Here is a 19,286-nt window from a genome sequence, read left to right as displayed (position 1 = left end):
AAAGGTTTCTAAGCATGGACCCGGGGATCGAACCTGTGTTGCTCTGCATTGTCTTGCTTCCAAGGCGAACATGTTGCCCCTGAGCTATCCTCCTAGGCCCAGGGGAATGGGACCCCACAAGTGAAGGAAGAGTGTGGTCCCCTTTGTGGCAGCTACACCAAGCAGAGGTAAGGACGCACAAGGGAAACCTCCAGCACCACACCCACCTTGGGCGTGGCCAGTCGTTGTGCTTAGGAGCTGCTGGGAACCAGTCAGCCCCCAGGAGGAACAGAAGAGCCTCGTCAGCAAGTCACTGTGGAGATGCTGAAACAACTGAGCTCCATCAATAGGAGTGGGTTGGGCGGCTGCCCGTTCAAGCTGTCGACTCCAGCTGACTGAAAAGCAGCAGTGGATGCACTCTGCAAAACCTAGCGGGTTTGGGAGTGCAGCCCATGCAGGGAGTGGGAGTGGAGGCAAAGCAGAGGCAAAGCAGAGTTGGAATCCTGCAGCATGTCCTCCAAGCCGCGGTGCTCCTTGCATGCTGCCTGCGACAGGACAATGAGGGCGTGGGGTGTAACTGGCCCACCGCCCTCCTTCGTCAACAGTTCTAAAGGGGTGTCTTCAGCCTGGCAGGTGACCCCCCTCCCCCAGAAAGAGACACACGCCGTGAAGTGCGCAACAGCAATGAGAAACATTTTTCGTGTACTTCCAAAAAGGGCACCAAAGCAACAAGTGTACAGCGGGCACAAAAGGAAAATGCAGTAATAGGAATAAGAATGCTATTTGTGGGGGAAAAATGCTCGTGCTGGCAAAGGATAGATTCTCATTTGTATAGTAGGACAATGGCACAAGTTGTAAAAAGACACAAATACACTTCTTGACAATATATCGTGCTTTCTTCATTTCCGCACCAAATGAAAATGGCTGCATATTGGGAAACAAAATGATGCACGAGATTGGAAACATAATCATTGCCTGCCCTACTACCTCCCTCAGCACAAATGCCACTAAACATTGTGTTACATGGTGTGCATTTCTCCCTACACAATCAACAACAATAATGTCGTCTGCATCTAGCGTCACCAAAGTCTCACACAAAGAAACCAAAAGCAATCACTTCAGTGTAGGTGCTCCATTCGCGTACAAACCCACATGATACAATGCACACAACTCCCATCGGACGCACTTTTTCATTCAATGTCAAGTAATGTATGTGCAAATCACCCACAGAGCATACGCTGTGGCTCGTACAACACACAGCCATAAGCTCACCCTCTGCATTAAGGTGAATAAATATATTGTATAGCAAATTCTGGGCCCACATTGCACACCACAAATCTTATTGCGCAATCCTGTGTCCTCCACAATCCCAAGCAGAATATGTGCATTTGCTAAATCGGCGTATGTTACACTTACAACCCAGCAACTGTGGCGATGCCTGCGATTTTTTGCAGATGGGCACTCATGGAAGTAGTGTAAAACAACTTCCATAACAACTCCTTTTTCGGACTTTTATAGTGGTTTTTATTTGTTACTCTGTGCCTCACATTCTTACAATAGCATTTTCACTGCAGCCTTTAGATTCGAAAACCAAATGTCATTGCCACTGTGCGACAATGAAATGCCATTTCCATTAAAAAGGTGCAGATATAGATGACCAATGTTCTCATTCTTACAGAAATACATCCCAGCAGCACGCAAAAATTTGCACATACTTCTGTTGATAAGACGCCTTCCCACCTCTGGCTGCCGACAACATTCATTAGAATAGTTATATACTGGACTTGGTGGTATACATGAGAAAATCACCTTTGCAGTGGAAAAAATGCGCTTCACTTCTTTCATCATCTTTTTCAGCTGACGGTACATACTTGCACAAGCCATTGAACTCAAAAGCAATGCTCCATAATGCACAATCACTGGGTGTACAGTACCTAAAGTGGCCACTCGTCAACATTCTTCAACCAAATGGTGGAAACTACGGACAGGGACAACGCACCACAAAGTCTACACTTCGTCTAAATTCAAATTGCTATTATGGCCTCTTCCAACGGCATATTGGAGCAGATCGAGCACAAAGCGATCACCCACTATGAATACTTTGCGTTTAGCCATCTCTGCCCGCCTCACTACACACAGGAATTAAACAAAATATGGCTGCCTTCTCTTGTGACGTACAATCTAAGCACCTCGTTGGACAATTGCAACAATCGCATTTCCATTGGCCAGCATGTTCAAAAGGCACAGAATATAGCATGTGCTCCTCGCAAAGTACAGTTAGAGCCGCACCCCAACATTTCATTAACAGTTCTTCTTCCCTTTCCACTATCCTCTTCCCACCACGCCCTGATTAGGTATATGTAAGTACTGACACACGTATCCACCAATAGCCTCCAAGACTTGAGCATCCTACATTGTCACTTCTCCACAACAGTTCATATGTACCGTTACAACTTTAGGCTGCACGTGTGCTGTTTTTGGAAGCACTTCCAGTTAAAACTTCAGTGAAACATTGCAGTAATTATACATGCACATTCATGCACATAAGCACCCATCACCACAAAAGAAACGGAGGGACATTTTTTTAGCAGTGTGTGCACAACTCTGTTAGAAGTACCTGTGCGCACGATATCTGCTTATAAGCGTCCACTATGTCTTTAAAAAGCATACTAATGTTCCTCCCATCTGCCACCATAAAGTGGCAATTTGTTGGTATATGCTTCCAATGTTTTTATTTACCCATATCACACACTATATTAGCTAATCAGTAACTCTGTTCTTGCCTTCCCACATTGATGCCACATGTGTTCCCTACTAACCCACCTACTACAAAACTCGTGAAAATAAGGCACTAAATGCGCCACTGAATGTATTTTAGTAACCTACAGGCACTTTCCAAAAGGTCTGTGTCTGCACGGGCGTGGTGCTTTCTAGGCTGCGCTGTCGCCACAGGCTCTTTTTAAATTTGCCCACCTCCACTTTCTGTCCTCACCAACTCATGCATATAAGAGTGTGCAGCTTGTCCTTCGCCAGCACGGCAGGTATCCTATCTCTGCTTTAGTAAAATGTGTGCACTACCTCCCACTAACTGCAAACAATAAAATAAAAACCCTGTGCATTATGCAGAATGACATCTGGTCCCTGGAACCTCAATACCTTCCACTCTCACTTCCTACATATCTGCTTGCTCCACCTTTTCCCTCATCAACCTCTTACTCCGTCCGGGTCAGTTGCTTGTACACGCGATGAGATGATGGTACATGTCTTTCTTCCGCTGCATCCTCCCGGTGCAACACGCTCTCTACCGCCCTGAACCTTGAGGAGAATAATGGTAGTGGTGAGGTGAGGGTGATACACTTAATGCTGGCTTGGAGATGCCAGGCAAGGTTTCCTGCGTTGTTGGAGAGTGAGTGGAGGCTCCAATGCTTCTTCCCCGGAAGAAGCAGATTCTGTGGGACCCTCTAGGACAGCAATATCAGCTTGTGCTGGAAGGATCGCTCAGGCATCTAGCTTGGACATTTTCAAGGGTGCCTGGCAAAAGCAAGGCCTTTCGGGGGAGGCTACTCACTTCATCGAAGAGTCTTGGGCCCAGGAATTACCAAATCTTACAAATCAGCTTGGGCTAAATGGTGATGCTTGTGTTTGGAGAGTAAATTGCATCCCGCTAGAATAGATGCAGTGCATATCATAAACTTTCTAGCTATGTTTGCATCCCAGGGTAGAGCCTGCAGATCGTTGAATACCTTAGGATATACTGTTTCTGTGGTCCATGAGCAAGCCATTTCTTAGACATCAACCAAGTGTTTATGGGATGGACGTACAACGATCACCTTTCCAGGAAGGCATTCTTGGCCAAGCTGATCTTGCTTCTCTGTTGCTCCCTTGGAGCAGAGTTTCAGATGCCATGAGTTTCAGATGCCATGGCACTAGAGGTGGCTACGGAACAAGTTACTTACCTGTAACTGTTGTTCTCCAGCATGGGTCTGGCATGGATTCACATGCTCATGAATATCCCCCGTCGTCAGGCTGGGAATCCTCGGTAAAGAAAAAATCAGTATCAGTTTCGTTTCTGATCTGTCTTTCTTAGTAGTAACCAATCCTTGATCTCTGGGTCATACTGCCCCCAGCCAATGACTGCCCTCTCCCTAAGCCCCGCCTCTGGCAGCCATCCTCAGATTTGGTAGCACGCCAAGTGGCAATATGACCAAGTGAAGAGCCACAGAGGGGTAGGTGGGAGGGTTCTCATGTGAATCCATGCCAGACCCATGCTGGAGAACAACAGTTACAGGTAAGTAACTTGTTCCTTCTCCAGCATGGGGTCTGGCATGGATTCACATGCTCATAAATAAAAGAATACATAGCAGTATACACATGCACAACCACGGGAGGTGGCAACAGGCTCAACATTAAGCAATACAACAACTCAACATTAAGCATCTCTTACCTCCTCACCAGGCTCACCTTAAGCGAACAGGGTGCGCAGCACTGCTTGGCCGACCCTGGACTCCTCCCTGGAGTCCCGATCGACGCAGTAGAATCTTGTGAATGTGTGCGTCGACCTCCACGTAGCAGCCCTGCAGATGTCCAGCAGGGGCACACCAAACAGGAACTCCGTGGTAGCAGCGATCGCTCTGGTCGAATGGGCTCTCGGACAGCCGGGCAGCGGTCGGTTTGCCAACCGGTGACAATGCATGATGCAGCCGGAGAGCCATCTGGAGATGGAAGTCTTCGAGAGAGCCTTCCCTTGATTCACAGACCCAAAGTTCACAAACAGTTGTGACGTCTTCCGAAAACTCTTCGTGAGGACCACATAGAACTTCAGCGCTCTAGCCACATCCAGCAAGTGCAAAGTCCTCTCGGCGGGCGTCGAAGGCGACGGAAAGAAAACTGGTAACACCAAGGACTCGTTGAGGTGGAAGTCCGACGGCACCTTGGGCATGAAGGAGGGGTGCGTCCTCAGCACCACCCTCGTGTCATGAAAAGTCAAGTATGGAGGCTTGCAAGATAGGGCCTGAATCTCTCCCACTCACCGTGCAGAGGTGATGGCCACGAGGAACGCTGTCTTCCATGACAGGAACTTCAAAGGCGCCGAATGCATAGGCTCGAATGGGGCCCCCATGAGCCTGGTCAGCACCACATTAAGCTCCCACGCCGGGGCTGGAGCCTTCACCAGCGGGAATGATTGGAATAGTCCCTTCATAAATTCCTTCACCAGGAGATGGGACCACAAGGACGCCCGTCCCGTCGTCCTGGTATATCGGGAGATGGCAGCCAGATGTATTTTTATGGAGGCGTGAGCCAGTCCAGCCTTGGCCAGCGACAGCAGGTACTGCAGCACTTGAGGGGCCGTAATTCGCAGAGGGTTAATCTTCTGTGCACGGCACCAGACAGAGAACCTCTTCCATTTATGACCGTAACACTTGAGAGTTGAGGACGCCCTGGCCTTTGCAAGAACCTCTCTGCAATCAGCCGGGATATTGTACCCTCCAAACTCTAGTGCTGCAGGAGCCAGGCCTGCAGGTTCAGCGACTGTGGCTCGTGGTGGAGAATGGCGCCTCCTTCTCTGGAGAGAAGATCCGTGTCTGCCGGCAGCCTGACTGGCGGGGACGTGACAAGTCCAGAAGGTCCGGGAACCAGACCTGCCTCGTCCACGCCGGTGCGACGAGGGTCATCCTGCACCTGGACTTCTTGAGCTGGTTGATGAGGCGGAGCAGCAACGGCAATGGAGGGAACGCGTATAGAAACAGGCTGTCCCAAGGGAACGAGAAAGCATCGCCCATGCTCCTCGGCTGTGGTCGATCTGGGGTTTGCCCCATCGTTGGAAGAGTCGATCCACTTGATCCTGGCACAGTTCCCACTCGTGGTACGAGCGCAGCACCCTGCTGAGTGAGTCGGCGATGGTGTTTTTTATTCCTGCCAGGTTGAAGGGAACCAGAAACATCCCCTGGGCGACGGCCCTATGCCACAGATTCTGGGCCTCCTTGAATAGGGCTGGGGATCTGGTGCCCCCCTGCTTCCGTATGTAGAACATTGTGGTGGTATTGTCGGTGAAGATCCTCACCACTTTGTCCTTGAGGGACGGGAGGAACGACTTGAGCGCCCAGAACACTGCTCGGAGCTCCAAGATGTTAATGTGAAGAGACCTCTCCTCCGGGAGCCAAAGGCCTCTTGCGTGGAGATCTCCGGTGTGGGCCCCCAACCCTCCAGAGAGGCGTCCGTAGTAACCGTCTCCTGAAATGCCGTGGTTTGAAAGTCTGTGCCTGTCGTGAGGTGACCCCGGGTGCCCCACCATAGGATCGCCCGATGGAACTCCTCGTCGAGGGGGATCCTGTCCTCGAAGCAGCCCCTTGCCTGAAACCAGCGGGGGGCATCGAGAAACTCCTGTAGCGGATGCATCCGAAGTCTGCAAAGGGGCACAAGGTAGATGCATGAGGACATCATCCCGAGAAGGGACTTGATGGACCTCACCCTGGCAACTTTTGTGGCTAACAGGTGCCGGACCTTGCCCAGGATGGTCTTGGTCCTCTCCTCTGAAGGGGAGGCCAATTGCTCCACTGTATCGAGCTTCGCCCCCAGAAACAGTGCTACTTGCGATGGAACCAGGTGCGATTTGGGGTAGTTGATGGCGAACCCCAGCTCCGTGAGCAACCGGACAGTCCTCGCTGTATGATCGACGGCGAGTACCCTTGACTTGATTAGCCAGTCGTCCAGGTAGGGGTAGACGTGGATCCCCTGCAGGCGCAGCCGCGCCGCCACTAGTGCCAGGCACTTGGTGAAAACCCTGGGTGCCGACTTTAATCCGAACGGTAGGGCTCTGAATTGGTAGTGGCGTCCCTGAACCACGAACCTGAGGAACTTCCTGTGCCTTTTTAGAATGGGGATGTGGAAGGAAGCTTCCTCCAGGTCCAACGACGATAGGAAGTCGCCTTCCTCCAGCTGTCCCAGCACGTGCTGGAGGGTGACCATCCTGAATTTCTGCGCCTTGATGTATTTGTTTAACCGACGCAGGTCCAGGATGGGGGGCCAACCGCCTGTCTTCTTTCTGACGAGGATGTACCTTGAGTACACTCCGGAGCCCCGGAGCCTCCTGGGGACGAGCTCGATGGCACCTTTCTTGAGCATCGCCTTTACTTCCAACAGCAGTTGAGGGATGTGATTCTCCTTCCTGGCCATGGGAGAATGCGAGGGCACTTCTTTAGGAATTCCAGTGAGTGCCCGTTGGCCAGGGTGTCCAACACCCAACGATTGGTGGAGATGGACTCCCACACTCTGACGAACTTCGTCAGCCGGCCTCCCACCGCGGTGCTTCGGTGGGGGCCCGACAACCCGGCCGGGTCAGTCTTGCTTAGAAGCGGCCTTGCCGCCTTGGCCTCCTTGGCGACGAAGGCGGGAACCCCCTTGCTTGCCGCGACCTCTGTAGGCCCCCTGCGAAGAGGAGCGGGCCGCTTGGCAGTAAGTGGAGGAGCCACCGCTGGATCCTTTGGAGGCACCCTGTCTGCCTCCGGGGCTCCGAAAGGGCCGTCGCTGCTGAAGCACCCCAAGGGCCCGGGCCGTCTCCGAGTCGGTCTTGATGGCCTGTAGAGACTCATCCACAGCCTTACCAAAGAGGTTGTTGCTGTCGAACGGCATGTCCAACACTCTGGTCTGGACGTCCTGGCGAAAGTCTGTCGCCTTGAGCCATCCTCGTCGTCGGAGGCAAACTCCGTTCCCCAGTTGGCGAAATCCGGTATCGGCAATGTCCGTCGCCACCGTTATGGGGTGATCCGACGCCACCTCACCCTCCTGCAGAATTTCTAGGGCCTCCGCCCTTTTGTCATCAGGCAGGAAATCTAGCAGGGGAGCTATCTTGAACCAGAGCTCCCTGTTGTAGCGGTCCACGATTGCTAAGGCATTGGCTGCCTTAATCATCGTCGCCGCCGACGAGATGACTCGTCGTCCCATAGAGTCCAACTTCTTGCCCTCGCTGTCCGGCGGGGAAGTGGAAATTGAAGCCGCCGCGCCCGCTGCCTTCTTCTTAGCCGCTGCCGAGACGACCGAGTCCGGCGTGGGCTGGGCCCTGAGGCACAAGGGGAGGCAACCCCTCATTTTTCTGTTCTTCAGGGCAGAGCTGGAAGAGCTCGGATGCCCTGGTTATCATGGCGTGGAAAGAGCCAACCTCGTCGGCTGGGGATGCCCGTGGGGCGGGTGACGACGGGATGTCCGCTGCATCATCGCCGCCGTCATCGTCTGTCCCCGTCGCCGTATCCGTCGCCGTATCCTCTCCCGGCGAGGCGGATGAGGGGCCCACCGGTCTCGCAGGCACGAAGGGCGGAGCGGGGTGGACTCTCCTCCGCTTGTTCGGAGGGCTTCCAGACGGGCGTGGTTCTGGCTCCTCCGTCGGGGTGCGTGGTAATCTCGTCTTTATCTCGGTACATAAGGATTGGATTGCCAACAAAATGGCCAACAAGCTATCCTGGGGCTCAGGCAATGGCTGCGACGGACGGGATGGCCGCTCCACTGGGCCCTGTTCGTCATCGTCGTCGCTATCTTCGATCACGTCAGCAGGGACCATCCCCTGGGATCGAACCTTCTCGAACCTCTCGTTGAGGTTTATGAATCTCTCGTTGAAGCCTATGGACCTTTCGTTGAGGCCTTTCTCAGTCTCCACCAGTTCCTCTCCTCAGAGGCTGATTCCGAGTCTGTAATGGCCGCCGCCCCCCCTCTTTTTCAGCCGGGGGCTTCACAGGGGTCTTAGCGATGGGCTGGAAAGAGGATTCCCTCCGCGGCGGCAGGGATAGTCTGGGCCCAGAGGCCGTTTCCATTGGCGTAGTCTCAGCCGGCTCTGCCAGGGTCGCAGCGACCACTTCGGTAGAGGCCTTTGCCGGGTGGATCTAAGCCCTCACCACCTTAGGTGCGTCCTGGGCCTTCGCCTTGGGGGGAGGGACAGCGCCTCGCTCCCCCTTCGAGACCGACCGGGTCCGCTCCAGCGGCCTACCCGGGTTCTCTGACTTCCTCTTCCCCGAACCAGAGCGCTGGCTCGTGGTCGAACGTGCCGGGGAACTAACGTCCTGCTTGGCAATGGAAGAGCCTGACCTTTTGACGCTCCCAGAGCCCGCGGACTCGCAGTGCTTGGCCTTCTGTTGGGCCCCCGTCGCCGGGGCGCTCTCAAAGGACATAGAAGCCCGCTCAGACTTTTTCTTCGCCTTCTCACTTGCTGTGCCCTTCTCCAGCCAGGTGGCGAGGCGGGAACGACGATCTTGTTTGGTCCGTTCTGAAAGGTTCTTGCAGAACGCACAGTCCTTCTCCACGTGCGTCTTGTCCCCATGGAGGCAGTAGAGACATCGCGAATGCTCGTCCTCCTTGAAAACGTTATATAATCCGCATCCAGGGCAGCTCCTGAACAGCTTGGATCCGGGCGTCGAGCTCCCCTTGTCCTGGGTCATGTCCGTTGAGGTAGGCTGCAGATCTTCCGGAATCCTCCAAGAAGTTTAAACTCGACGAAAACTTCACCCTTGAGGGGCATAGAAGAATTCCGAAACGGGTCCCCGTTAACGGAAGTAGAAACGGTGGAGCTTGAGGCTCGATTAAACCGAAAAAATGAGAAATTCTCCTGAAAAAGCATGAAAACGCAGTAAAAAACTCAAGAGCTAAACACGAGGACTCCCAACACTTGAGCGTGCAGTAAAAATCTAAGGATGGCTGCCAGAGGCGGGGCTTAGGGAGAGGGCAGTCATTGGCTGGGGGCAGTATGACCCAGAGATCAGTGATTGGTTACTACTAAGAAAGACAGATCAGAAACAAAACTGATACTGATTTTTTCTTTACCGAGGAGTCCCAGCCTGACGACGGGGAATATTCATGAGCATGTGAATCCATGCCAGATCCCATGCTGGAGAATAAGAGTTATTTTCCTGAAGAGGAGGACTTTCATATCTCAAGAAGCACCAAGACAGGTATAAGGACAGTTAGAGAGCCAGCTTTCCGGGGGCAGCCTAATCTTTGCACAGTTAGATGCCTCACAGCTTACAAGATGCCTCGCAGTTTACAAGGCTGCCTCTGACAAGGCAGTATAGGCCGCGGAGGAGTCGCAGCTCTTAGATGTTCTAAGGAGGCCCTTTAAGGCAGTTTCTGCTGCTATCCCAGCTTGATAGGTCAAGTGTGCGATACAGCAGGAAGGCATAGATACAGGCATTTTCATAGCTCACGTAGCTGGAGGGGCTATGGCTTCCAAGGCTTTGTGCCTAGGGGCTTGTCTGCAGGACATTCTCAGATCTGCAGATTGGTGCAACAAGTTGTTTTTCAGGAATATTTACTTTAAGCCAATTGACCAGATGGCATTGTTGGTGGTAAGCTTTAAACTGACAAAATACAAACCTCGACACTTGGAATATAGATTTTCCATGCTATTGTTAAGAAGCTAAACAATTAGGGGCCACTTAAGCACAAAGCAAGTTGCTGTTTAAGGCGCAAACATGGTTGTGGTTTCCCTACTGGAGGTTGATGTGCAGTCCTTGTGCTTATGTTTCCCGTGCCACAGGTTTCAGACAGCAATCCTGCTGGATCGTGAAAGTGGAGGCGGTATTTGCCAGGGATTTGCACATGCAGAGTTGGAATTCGTCATGATTTTTCAAGTTCAGCAGTGAAAGCAAGAGGACATGCGGGGGAGCGTGAATAGCCGGTTAGAGGACAGATTGAAGAAGTGATTGGTAACATCTTGGACTACAGTGTCTTCATTTTCTTTGGGAGATGTAGTTTAGTTCGCTAGTTATTTAATTTATTGTTGTTAGCTGCTTAGTTAGTTGTTAGTTGCTTTATTGTAGCAAGCCCCTCTTCGGCCTCCTAGGCTCCCTGGGTGTCTCCTACACCAACTATGCTCACGACACCCAAATCCTCCTTCCTCTTTCCGGATCTTACCCCACTGATGCCCTGACCATCAACAAAATCTATTCTAAGATCCAAACCTGGATGGTAAACAACCACCTATGTCTGAATGACGAGAAAACAGAGATTCTGCTGGTGGGCACCCCGACCATAATGGAGAAACTCTGAGAGGATTTCATCTCCCTTCCTCATTGATGGCATACAGATACCAATATCCTCCTCAGTGAAAACACTTGGAGTTCACTTGGACTCTAGTCTCTCCTTCACCAAGCATGTGAGTGTTATCTCCTCCTAGGACGCATACACAACAAAACTTATCAACGCTGCCAGACATTTCCTCTCCCCAGACAGCTGCCTAACCATTGCAAGAGGGATCATTGGAGCAAGACTCGACTACTGCAATGTCCTGATCGCTGGAACCTCTCAACACAATGTGAACAAACTCCAAGTCATCCAAAACAATTCGCTCAGAGCAGCCTTGAATATCTCCTCTTTAGGAGATATTCAAGAGGTTCCAGCGATCAGGACATTGCAGTAGTCGAGTATATCAGAAACCAGAAAAAAGGCCATTGGCTACCTATTAGGGAAAGAATCAAAACTCTTGCCATCACCCACAAATGCCTGTCCAACAAAGCCCCACAATACCTGTGCCAGAAGATTGAAAATTCTACCTTCACCAGACCAGGAAGGACAATCTATGCACACCGCCTAAAAACTCTGAAGACAAAAATGACAAGAGGAGCAGGCCTCAGCGCCCCCTCAATCGCAGCTAAGCACTGGAATTACTTGCAGCTGGACCTTAGAGCAGAGCCCTCTTATGGAGCTTTCCGTAAGGCACTAAAAATGTTGCTCTTTGCCTAAACAAAACTACCAGTCTGCGTATTTTGTACTCAATTCGGTGTAACCGGTTGCAAAAGCGCCCCAATGCCCTTGGGCGCTTTACAAATATAAACAATAAAAATAAATAAATAACAGATAGTTAGAGAGTATAATACTTCACCCATGTGTCTTTAATAGAATCGTATTGAAAATGTGTATTCTATCACTTTACCAGAGATGATATGGAGGAAAGGGGTGCAGGGCACATACGAATAATAATGAACAGCCAGTCAGATAGCATAGCAAGCTAAACGCTCACCCCTGACATCTGTACGCAGCCTGCTGTTGCAGGCTCGAATCTCGGCAGGGTCAACTCAGCCTTTCATCCTTCCGAGGTCAATGAATTCAGTACCACTTTGTTGGATAATAATGTCTATTATTATTAACATCAAATAAGCCTATTGAGTCATGCTGTTCCTTTTTGCAGGCACATCCAAATTTAGGGTCAAAAGCAGAGAACTGCTGTGATGCAATCAAAACCCAGGCATATACCCCATTCCGCCACTGACACCACATTCAAACTTTTAAATCAGTCAACTTGGAATGGTGAAAGTTCAGTGTTTCTTAAGCTATCACCATTTGGAAAGTAAAAAACAAAATACGTTTTCCAAAAGGTCTACAATTTAAAATAGTTTGGGATAATTTATCATAGAGATTAATTGCAATTTTATCAGCATTTACAATGACAGTTTGTGTTAAACCGTAATTATTAAGTACTGAACATAATTGGGCTTCTCGTGATTGCATGGTGGAGATTTCATTCCACTAACTGAAAATAGTACCACACCAAGATGGCTGACTTTCTTCTTACTTATGGCCGTAGGCAGGATCTTAAAGAGTGTCCCCTATAGATCTGTGATAAGGGATCCATAGGGAACTTGACATTCCTGTGTCACTTCTGTTTGCATGACTAACACCATTTAATCTTTAGATATGATAATGATTTGGAAATGTGTCTACAATACTTTTTTAAAATGCTATTACTGTTTACAGTCTGCGGGCGAATGCCCTGACATTATCAATACAATGGGAAGATGTATGTAATAAAGCACTCACCTGCCCTCTGCCTCTGCTGCCTGTCCCCCGGGTGTCGACCTCTGTGCTGCAGCCCCTTGCCAGTCGTTCAACTCCTTGGCATTCAATGGACCTGCTTGGCATTCTTCTGCTTTCTTGTCTTCTACTTTTGCTAACTCCAGACATTGCTTGGGTACCCCAGGGGGTGAGGAGGTCTTTGGATCTTGATGAGGCTCTGAACGGGACCCCCGGAAACGTGGCTTCAAAACAGGAGGTTCTTTAAGTTTAACACCCTCAGGGGCAGGCTGCCCCTCCGTGCAACTTACTCTGGTTATCAGGGAGTTCTCGCTCGTAGGTCCAGACTCGGTCTGCAGCTGTGGCACTTCCTTGGCATCTCCCGGTGTCTCAGATGGGGGACGGGTGGAGTGGCGGACTTGCGGGGGCGGTTGAGATGGAAGGGCTGGCCTAGCCCGCATTGGATGGGGCCCACTGTTTTGTACTGAGTTGATGATCTGGTTGGTGCCACCTGCAAGAGATATGGTCAATTTAGGCTGGCTGAAATAACTGACTCAAATCAGGAGTAATGACAGCACTGACTTCGTAAATGCCCATTGTACATTGCAGTGGAACTACACCAGGGTGACTTGTGCAGTACCTATAGTACCTATAATCCTGAGAGACCTGATTTTCTCAACGAGCCTCAAGCCCCCTTGACTCTACCCCCCCCTGGATCCCCAAGTAAGTTCGACCGAGAAACTGCAATATCAAACCCACACTCCCCCCCACACTATGCCCCAGTATGATCGGCCAGACCCCACCGACCTGAGACGAGGGTCCGAAAACAAAGCGAAGAGCCAACACCTCGGAGGACACGCGGACAGTTAGTTTTACTTTTGTTGTTTGTTAGTTGCTTAATCTTACTAAGCTCGAATTGCATATATGTTATACATTAGGTGACTCACCTTCACCATGCTCTTGATGTTTTAATGCATATATATATACATAAATGCTAATAAAAACATTTAAAAATAAAAAAATTAAGGTATAAGTGCAAGCTGGGAATAGTGCTAGAGCTTTTCTTGTACGTAACCTACCGTGCTGCAGAAAGGACATTTCTGTAGATAAAAAATGGCAGATCTACAACTGAAGGTTCAGTGGGGAGTTCTGGTAAGGCACTCACCTATGTCGGGTGGAGCCCCCCCAACTCCCTTAGTGGTTGCTGTGAGTGCTGGATCTTCCTCTTCCTCTGTCAGCGTGTTTAGCTCCCTGCTGGTGTCTGCAAAAACAGGAAATAGAATCCGGGAAGGGAAGAGGCGGTAGAGGGTTACTGCTCTTACTGAAGTGGATGCAGGGTTTAGAAACATAGGGAAAAGAGGAATGGAAAAGCAAGAACAAAGGGAGAGAATGCCACAGGATGAGGGAGGAAAGAGGTCTAAACACACAGACAGGGAAGATAGAACACGTTTGAGCAAGAGAAAAGATAGCAGGTGTGAGAGATGTGAGAATTTTGACAGAGAAATAAGTGAGGAGAAATGGATGGGAGGGGGTGGTGAACTGGCGAAATAAAGGAGTCGCAAAACGTTTAGAAAGGTTCACGGATCAGCATGGCATTAGGATTAAAAACAAAAAAGGAAAATAAAGATAGCGAAGCAAGAGGAAGTCAAAGAAATAAGAGGTATTCAGGGAACACAGAGAGACAGCCTACCTGTAAAGTATTCTGATAAGATGCTTTTAACAAAACCTAAGGAAGAAGAAGAAGAGGAAAAAAAGGAAAAGGAGAGCGAAAGTAAAGAAGCACAGACATATTTATAGTGCAAAATATCACACACAATACACACTGCAAAGAAAAGATCACATAGCCAAGTAAATGGAGCATGGTACACACTCGTGCACACACGTAGACAGAGCCCATTCAAAAGGAATATCTGACACAACCAGTCCAAACCTAAAATATTCACTACTAAACAAAACGAAAATATGATAGGCAACATTCAAAAGGAAATATATTACACACCTGAACCAAATGAAAAATCTCCCACACCCCGGCCAAAAGCAAATAATACACGCCGATGTAACTGGATTGGTAACAGACCACCAAAAAATTGAAAAATAATACACTCGGCAACCCGAGAAAATATATTGCGAACATTTGAAAGTATCAGTATCCATCCAAAGCGAAAATGTATCAGTCATCTGAAATGGAAATATTTCACATTCCCTCCAGATGGCACTCATCTGATCATGCAAAGGTTACACCCCCAAACCAAAGCGAAAAGTATTGCAAAACACATCTAATCCGAAAATATTCCAAAAGTGAAATATTAGAGGGACCAAAGGGGGCCTTAAAGCATACCTATTGAAAAGAAAGTAATTGCACATTCATCCGAGACATAATAGTGTCCAAAAGGTTCATATTACACACCCCAAAGAAAGGGACAATATCACACATCTGTCCATCGAGAAAATGTATCATATCAATTCCTATGAGTGACCATCATACACGCAGCCCTAGAAAAAGTATTGCACACTCGATGTCCATAGGGGCATATTACCCGCTCTGCCCAAAATGGAAAACATATGGCACCCACTCTAAGGGGAAATTGTTACAAAACACGGCCGAAGGAAAGCATTTCGACAGACCACCTGATAGGGAAATATCACAACCCTGTCCAAAGTAGAAACATTGCATAACTGCACAAAATAAGGGATATTTCACACTCGCACAAATGAAAATATTACAGAACTCATCAAAAGCCAGATACCAAACCTGTACCAAAACAAAATACATACCTCTCGACTGTGAGTGAGACTGCTTTATCAGAAAAGCACAGTGGCAAGTGCGTATGCCTGCTTTGTCCGTCTAAATAAATCACTCAACTCAAGCGCATTAAATGGAGGAAAGATTCACATTTGCACAAAGAACAGTTAGTGTATGAAATTTCTAAGGAAAAAAATGAACCGTCAGCAAGTATCTTAATACTGTTCTCAATCATTACTGGGAACCGTCAACATTCAAAGCCAGGCTTAATGGCAAGAACAGTTGAGCAGAAAACTTACAGTCGAAAAGGAGGCAGAAACGAGTTATTCCAGTAATACAGGCAGAGGTGGCACAGTGGCTATCTTGGATGGGAGGGGGGTACAGCCAAAAGTTGCCCTTCGAGTGACACCTGTGCGTGGCTGTGGTGCTGCTTTTACTGTGATGTTGCTGGTCGCAGAAAGGTGCGCTGCTCCCGCAGAGCCATCTGCTGGATGGGATTGGGATTGTCATTTTATAGTGACAGTTGCTATCTTGGGCAGGAGGTGTTACTTTATATGCTGGCCGGACTGGGAGTGCTGCTCTTCTGGTGACGCCTGCTGTCCAGGGCCTGGGGAGCTGCTTTTATAGTGAAACCTGCTGCCTGGGAGTGCTCACTTTACAGTGACAAGGGCTGCCCAGAGCTAGGATAATGCTTTTAACATTGATGTTAGCTGCCCAAGACTCGGCGTGCCGCTTTTACGAAGTCATCTTTTTTTTAAAATGTGTATTGTTATATAACAGCCAAATAGGGACTTTTAATAACAACATATATACAAAAAGAAAAAAAACATCTCATAAAAACTAAAAATCTGATATTCAATGGGAAAATCAGGTATTAAAAAAGGGGCTTTATTTAGGGGGAGTTTCCACATTCCCATATTACCCTATCATCCCACACCCAAGGACCATTTACAATCAACCTAGCTATCAACTATCCCTTATTTCTGGTCTCAAAACTTTCTTTTATAATCACCCAAAAGCGAGTATAGTGATATAATAAGGGGATATACTTCCCTCTCATAAAACAATCGAAGGCATCCCAAGTTGCTATTTCCCACTACCCTATGCGCTCAAAGTATATTTTCTATTAAAACGTTCAATGTACAAGGAAGTGCTTTGCTGACTTCAATGCCTGCTTATAGAATCTACACCTTCCATTATTCTTAGGTATCCCATGTCTAGCAACCAGTGTTTCAAGAGTATTGACTAGATTGAACTTTATTCTCATATATTCAGCCCTCAAAAGGGAACGTGGAAATTCCCTAAGGTACCTAGCCATTTGTCCCAAAGAGAACTCCTCCAGTAGGTAATTATGAGAGCTACTCTTTGCTGCTAGGTTCTCTAAATTCTGCAGCCTGTCCACACTTGATTTCTACCTTCAATAGTTGCTTTCAAGATAACTGTTCTTATAGAAAGTTCCCTCATTGTACATGCCTCTGCAGCTAGATATTTTAGGAGATTATGATCCTCAGTGTTGGACAATCTCCAATAGTATCTCACTCTTCTGCTTCGAAGGAGATCGTCGACACAGCTAGTATGACACTTATGTCTTAGATACTCAATGGGCAAGTTCTTAGGAAAGTTGAGCAAGAATCTAAGGCAACTAGCCTCTATTTTTTCCAATTCCTTTACCTTTAAGGTAGCCAGATCTTCTTATTAGGTTTTCTAAAAATCATGGTGTTGGATTTGCCAATGTTAATCTTTAAGTCAAGTAATTTAGCAAATATGGCCAGCTTGTCCAAATATGGCCAGCTTGTCTATGAGCATTTGCAATCCATGTGGAGTTTTATCTATCAACAAAAGATCACCTGCATAATCCAACCAGATTTTGTTTACCACTCCCCACGTTTCGTATGTAAGAATTCTGCTTCTCGAAAATAGACAGGTCCGCAAGATATAGGGTGAATGGCATCGGGGCAAGGATGCGCCCTTGCTTCAACCCTGCACATGTAGCAATGGTCTCAGTAAGACATCCCACCTGATCAAGTCTGACTTTAACAGTTGTGTTCTGGTACAGAAGAACAATCAGATTTAGAAGATCAACTGGAATTCCCCAGCCGTGTAGCATTTGCCACAACAGGTTTCTATCCAAGGTGTCGAAGGCGGCACTGAAGTCTATAAAGGCCACATAAATGTCTGCCCTTACAGACTCCAGGGACCTTCCACTACAGTGATCAAAGCATTAAGATTATCCAAAGGGGAATGAGACTTTCGAAAATCAGTTTGATTGTAAGGCATGATTTAGTTCTGATTGGCCCAATCTAAAAAATCGCGTAAGAGAAGTTTGGCAAACAGTTTTGATAAAATGTCCAACATCACAAGAATGGAAGAGTTCTTAGGATTCATTATCTCATCACGTTTATAGATAGGAACAAGAATACTATTCTGGCAGCTTGCCGGTAATTTATTACTCAAGCTAATGCCTTTGAATACAGGAAAACGATTTTTCTCCAGATGGCTGTATTGAGTTTCATAAGCGAAATACACAGCCCTTCTGGACCAGGCTCTCGAGATTCCTTGCTACTTTGAATAAGATTAGCCAATTCAACTTCTGTAAAGTTCCTAGCCCACAGGGCAGACCAGTCACCCTGCCATACCTCAGTATTAGGTGATTTCCCCAGTGTTGCTTTTATATGCAGAATCTATGCTTCCCCCAAGGCGCCCCACCACACGTTCCAGCACAAGATGACAATTAGCACATTGCCAAAGACCCTGTGTATCTTTTGTTCTCTACAGATCTCTATACAAGCTTTCCATTTTTCGGTGGGTTGGGTGCTTTTTAAATTTCAGTCACTTTCTATACTTCCACTTAGCGCCCTTAATGCTCATAATGGTCTACAAAGAAAAATCATCAGCCTGCATCAACTATTTGATCTCTTTTCTCAGAGACCTTTATTTATCCAGTATCCTCTGATCATACGTATGCTTATGCTTTGCAGAACCATTCTGAGCAAATTCGTAACACCAGCTACCATTTTCTGATGGAAGCAGTGATCCATTACCTGTGCTAGGAAGTTTTCAAATCTGGCAATCAGAAGACCATCTTTGCTTTCACTATACTTCTCTTCCATAATCAAGGAAGGTAGACAAGTTGCCGCCTTCAACCCATCTGCATATCTGAGGACCTCTGTTCCTTTCACTAAAACAAAGTCATTAGCTTTTGCCAAAATTCCCAGTCTCCACTTAAGACTGTTTAGCAGCTATGTTAAGCCCAATCTCCCGTTTTATCTCTGTCTTCTTTTGCAACATGTGTTGCACTGCTAAGAATCAAGGGGTAGTGATCACTTTCTTCATGCAGCTCTACTACAAGGCTTATAACACAACGAAAACACCAGGACGACACAAAGCAATAGTCCAGCGTGGAACAACTCGTGGTGCCAACCTTAGTGAATGCACCTAGTGTATCACCATTAGTCCTGCCATTAAGCATGGTAAGTCATCGGTTGACTAGGCCAGGCATGCTCTTCTCACTACCTGTTGGCTAGGACTGGAAGAGGTTCTCTTACGGTGACATCTGCTTGCTTGGCAGCACTGCTAAAACATCACAGCCCCTTGGTACCGGACGGACAGACTACTGCAAATGACACCTCCCAATGGCACATCATGGTCAAAAGTCAGAGTGCTACAGAAGGGACAAGTTCCCTACAAGTCGGCGTCCCAAGTTCCTCATTCGAGTAGCACCTGCAGGCTGGGGCGCTGAATGCTCTTCTCACAGAGACACTTGCTGACCATTGTTTTGGGTTTCTACATACAGTTC

General features: G+C 48.2%; 1 protein-coding gene across 3 annotated transcripts in view; it reads right to left on the bottom strand.

The window, feature by feature from the left end:
* EHBP1L1 (EH domain binding protein 1 like 1) overlaps window positions 1-19,286 on the bottom strand; it is a 745,047-nt gene that overhangs the window by 249,297 nt on the left and 476,464 nt on the right. For 2 of the 3 annotated variants that reach the window (XM_069644852.1, XM_069644854.1), the window contains exons 7-9: window positions 14,438-14,473; window positions 13,913-14,008; window positions 12,775-13,258 (exon numbers count right to left, since the gene is read on the bottom strand). In XM_069644852.1, coding sequence (XP_069500953.1) covers window positions 12,775-13,258; window positions 13,913-14,008; window positions 14,438-14,473 — 616 coding nt within the window. The remainder of the gene's footprint in view (window positions 1-12,774; window positions 13,259-13,912; window positions 14,009-14,437; window positions 14,474-19,286) is intronic. The other variant, XM_069644853.1, reaches the window with a different exon arrangement.

This window comes from Ambystoma mexicanum, chromosome 2p (genome assembly GCF_040938575.1).
Source record: "Ambystoma mexicanum isolate Mex_15411 chromosome 2p, UKY_AmexF1_1, whole genome shotgun sequence".
NCBI lineage: Eukaryota > Metazoa > Chordata > Amphibia > Caudata > Ambystomatidae > Ambystoma > Ambystoma mexicanum.
This window is presented reverse-complemented; position numbering and strand designations above follow the sequence as displayed.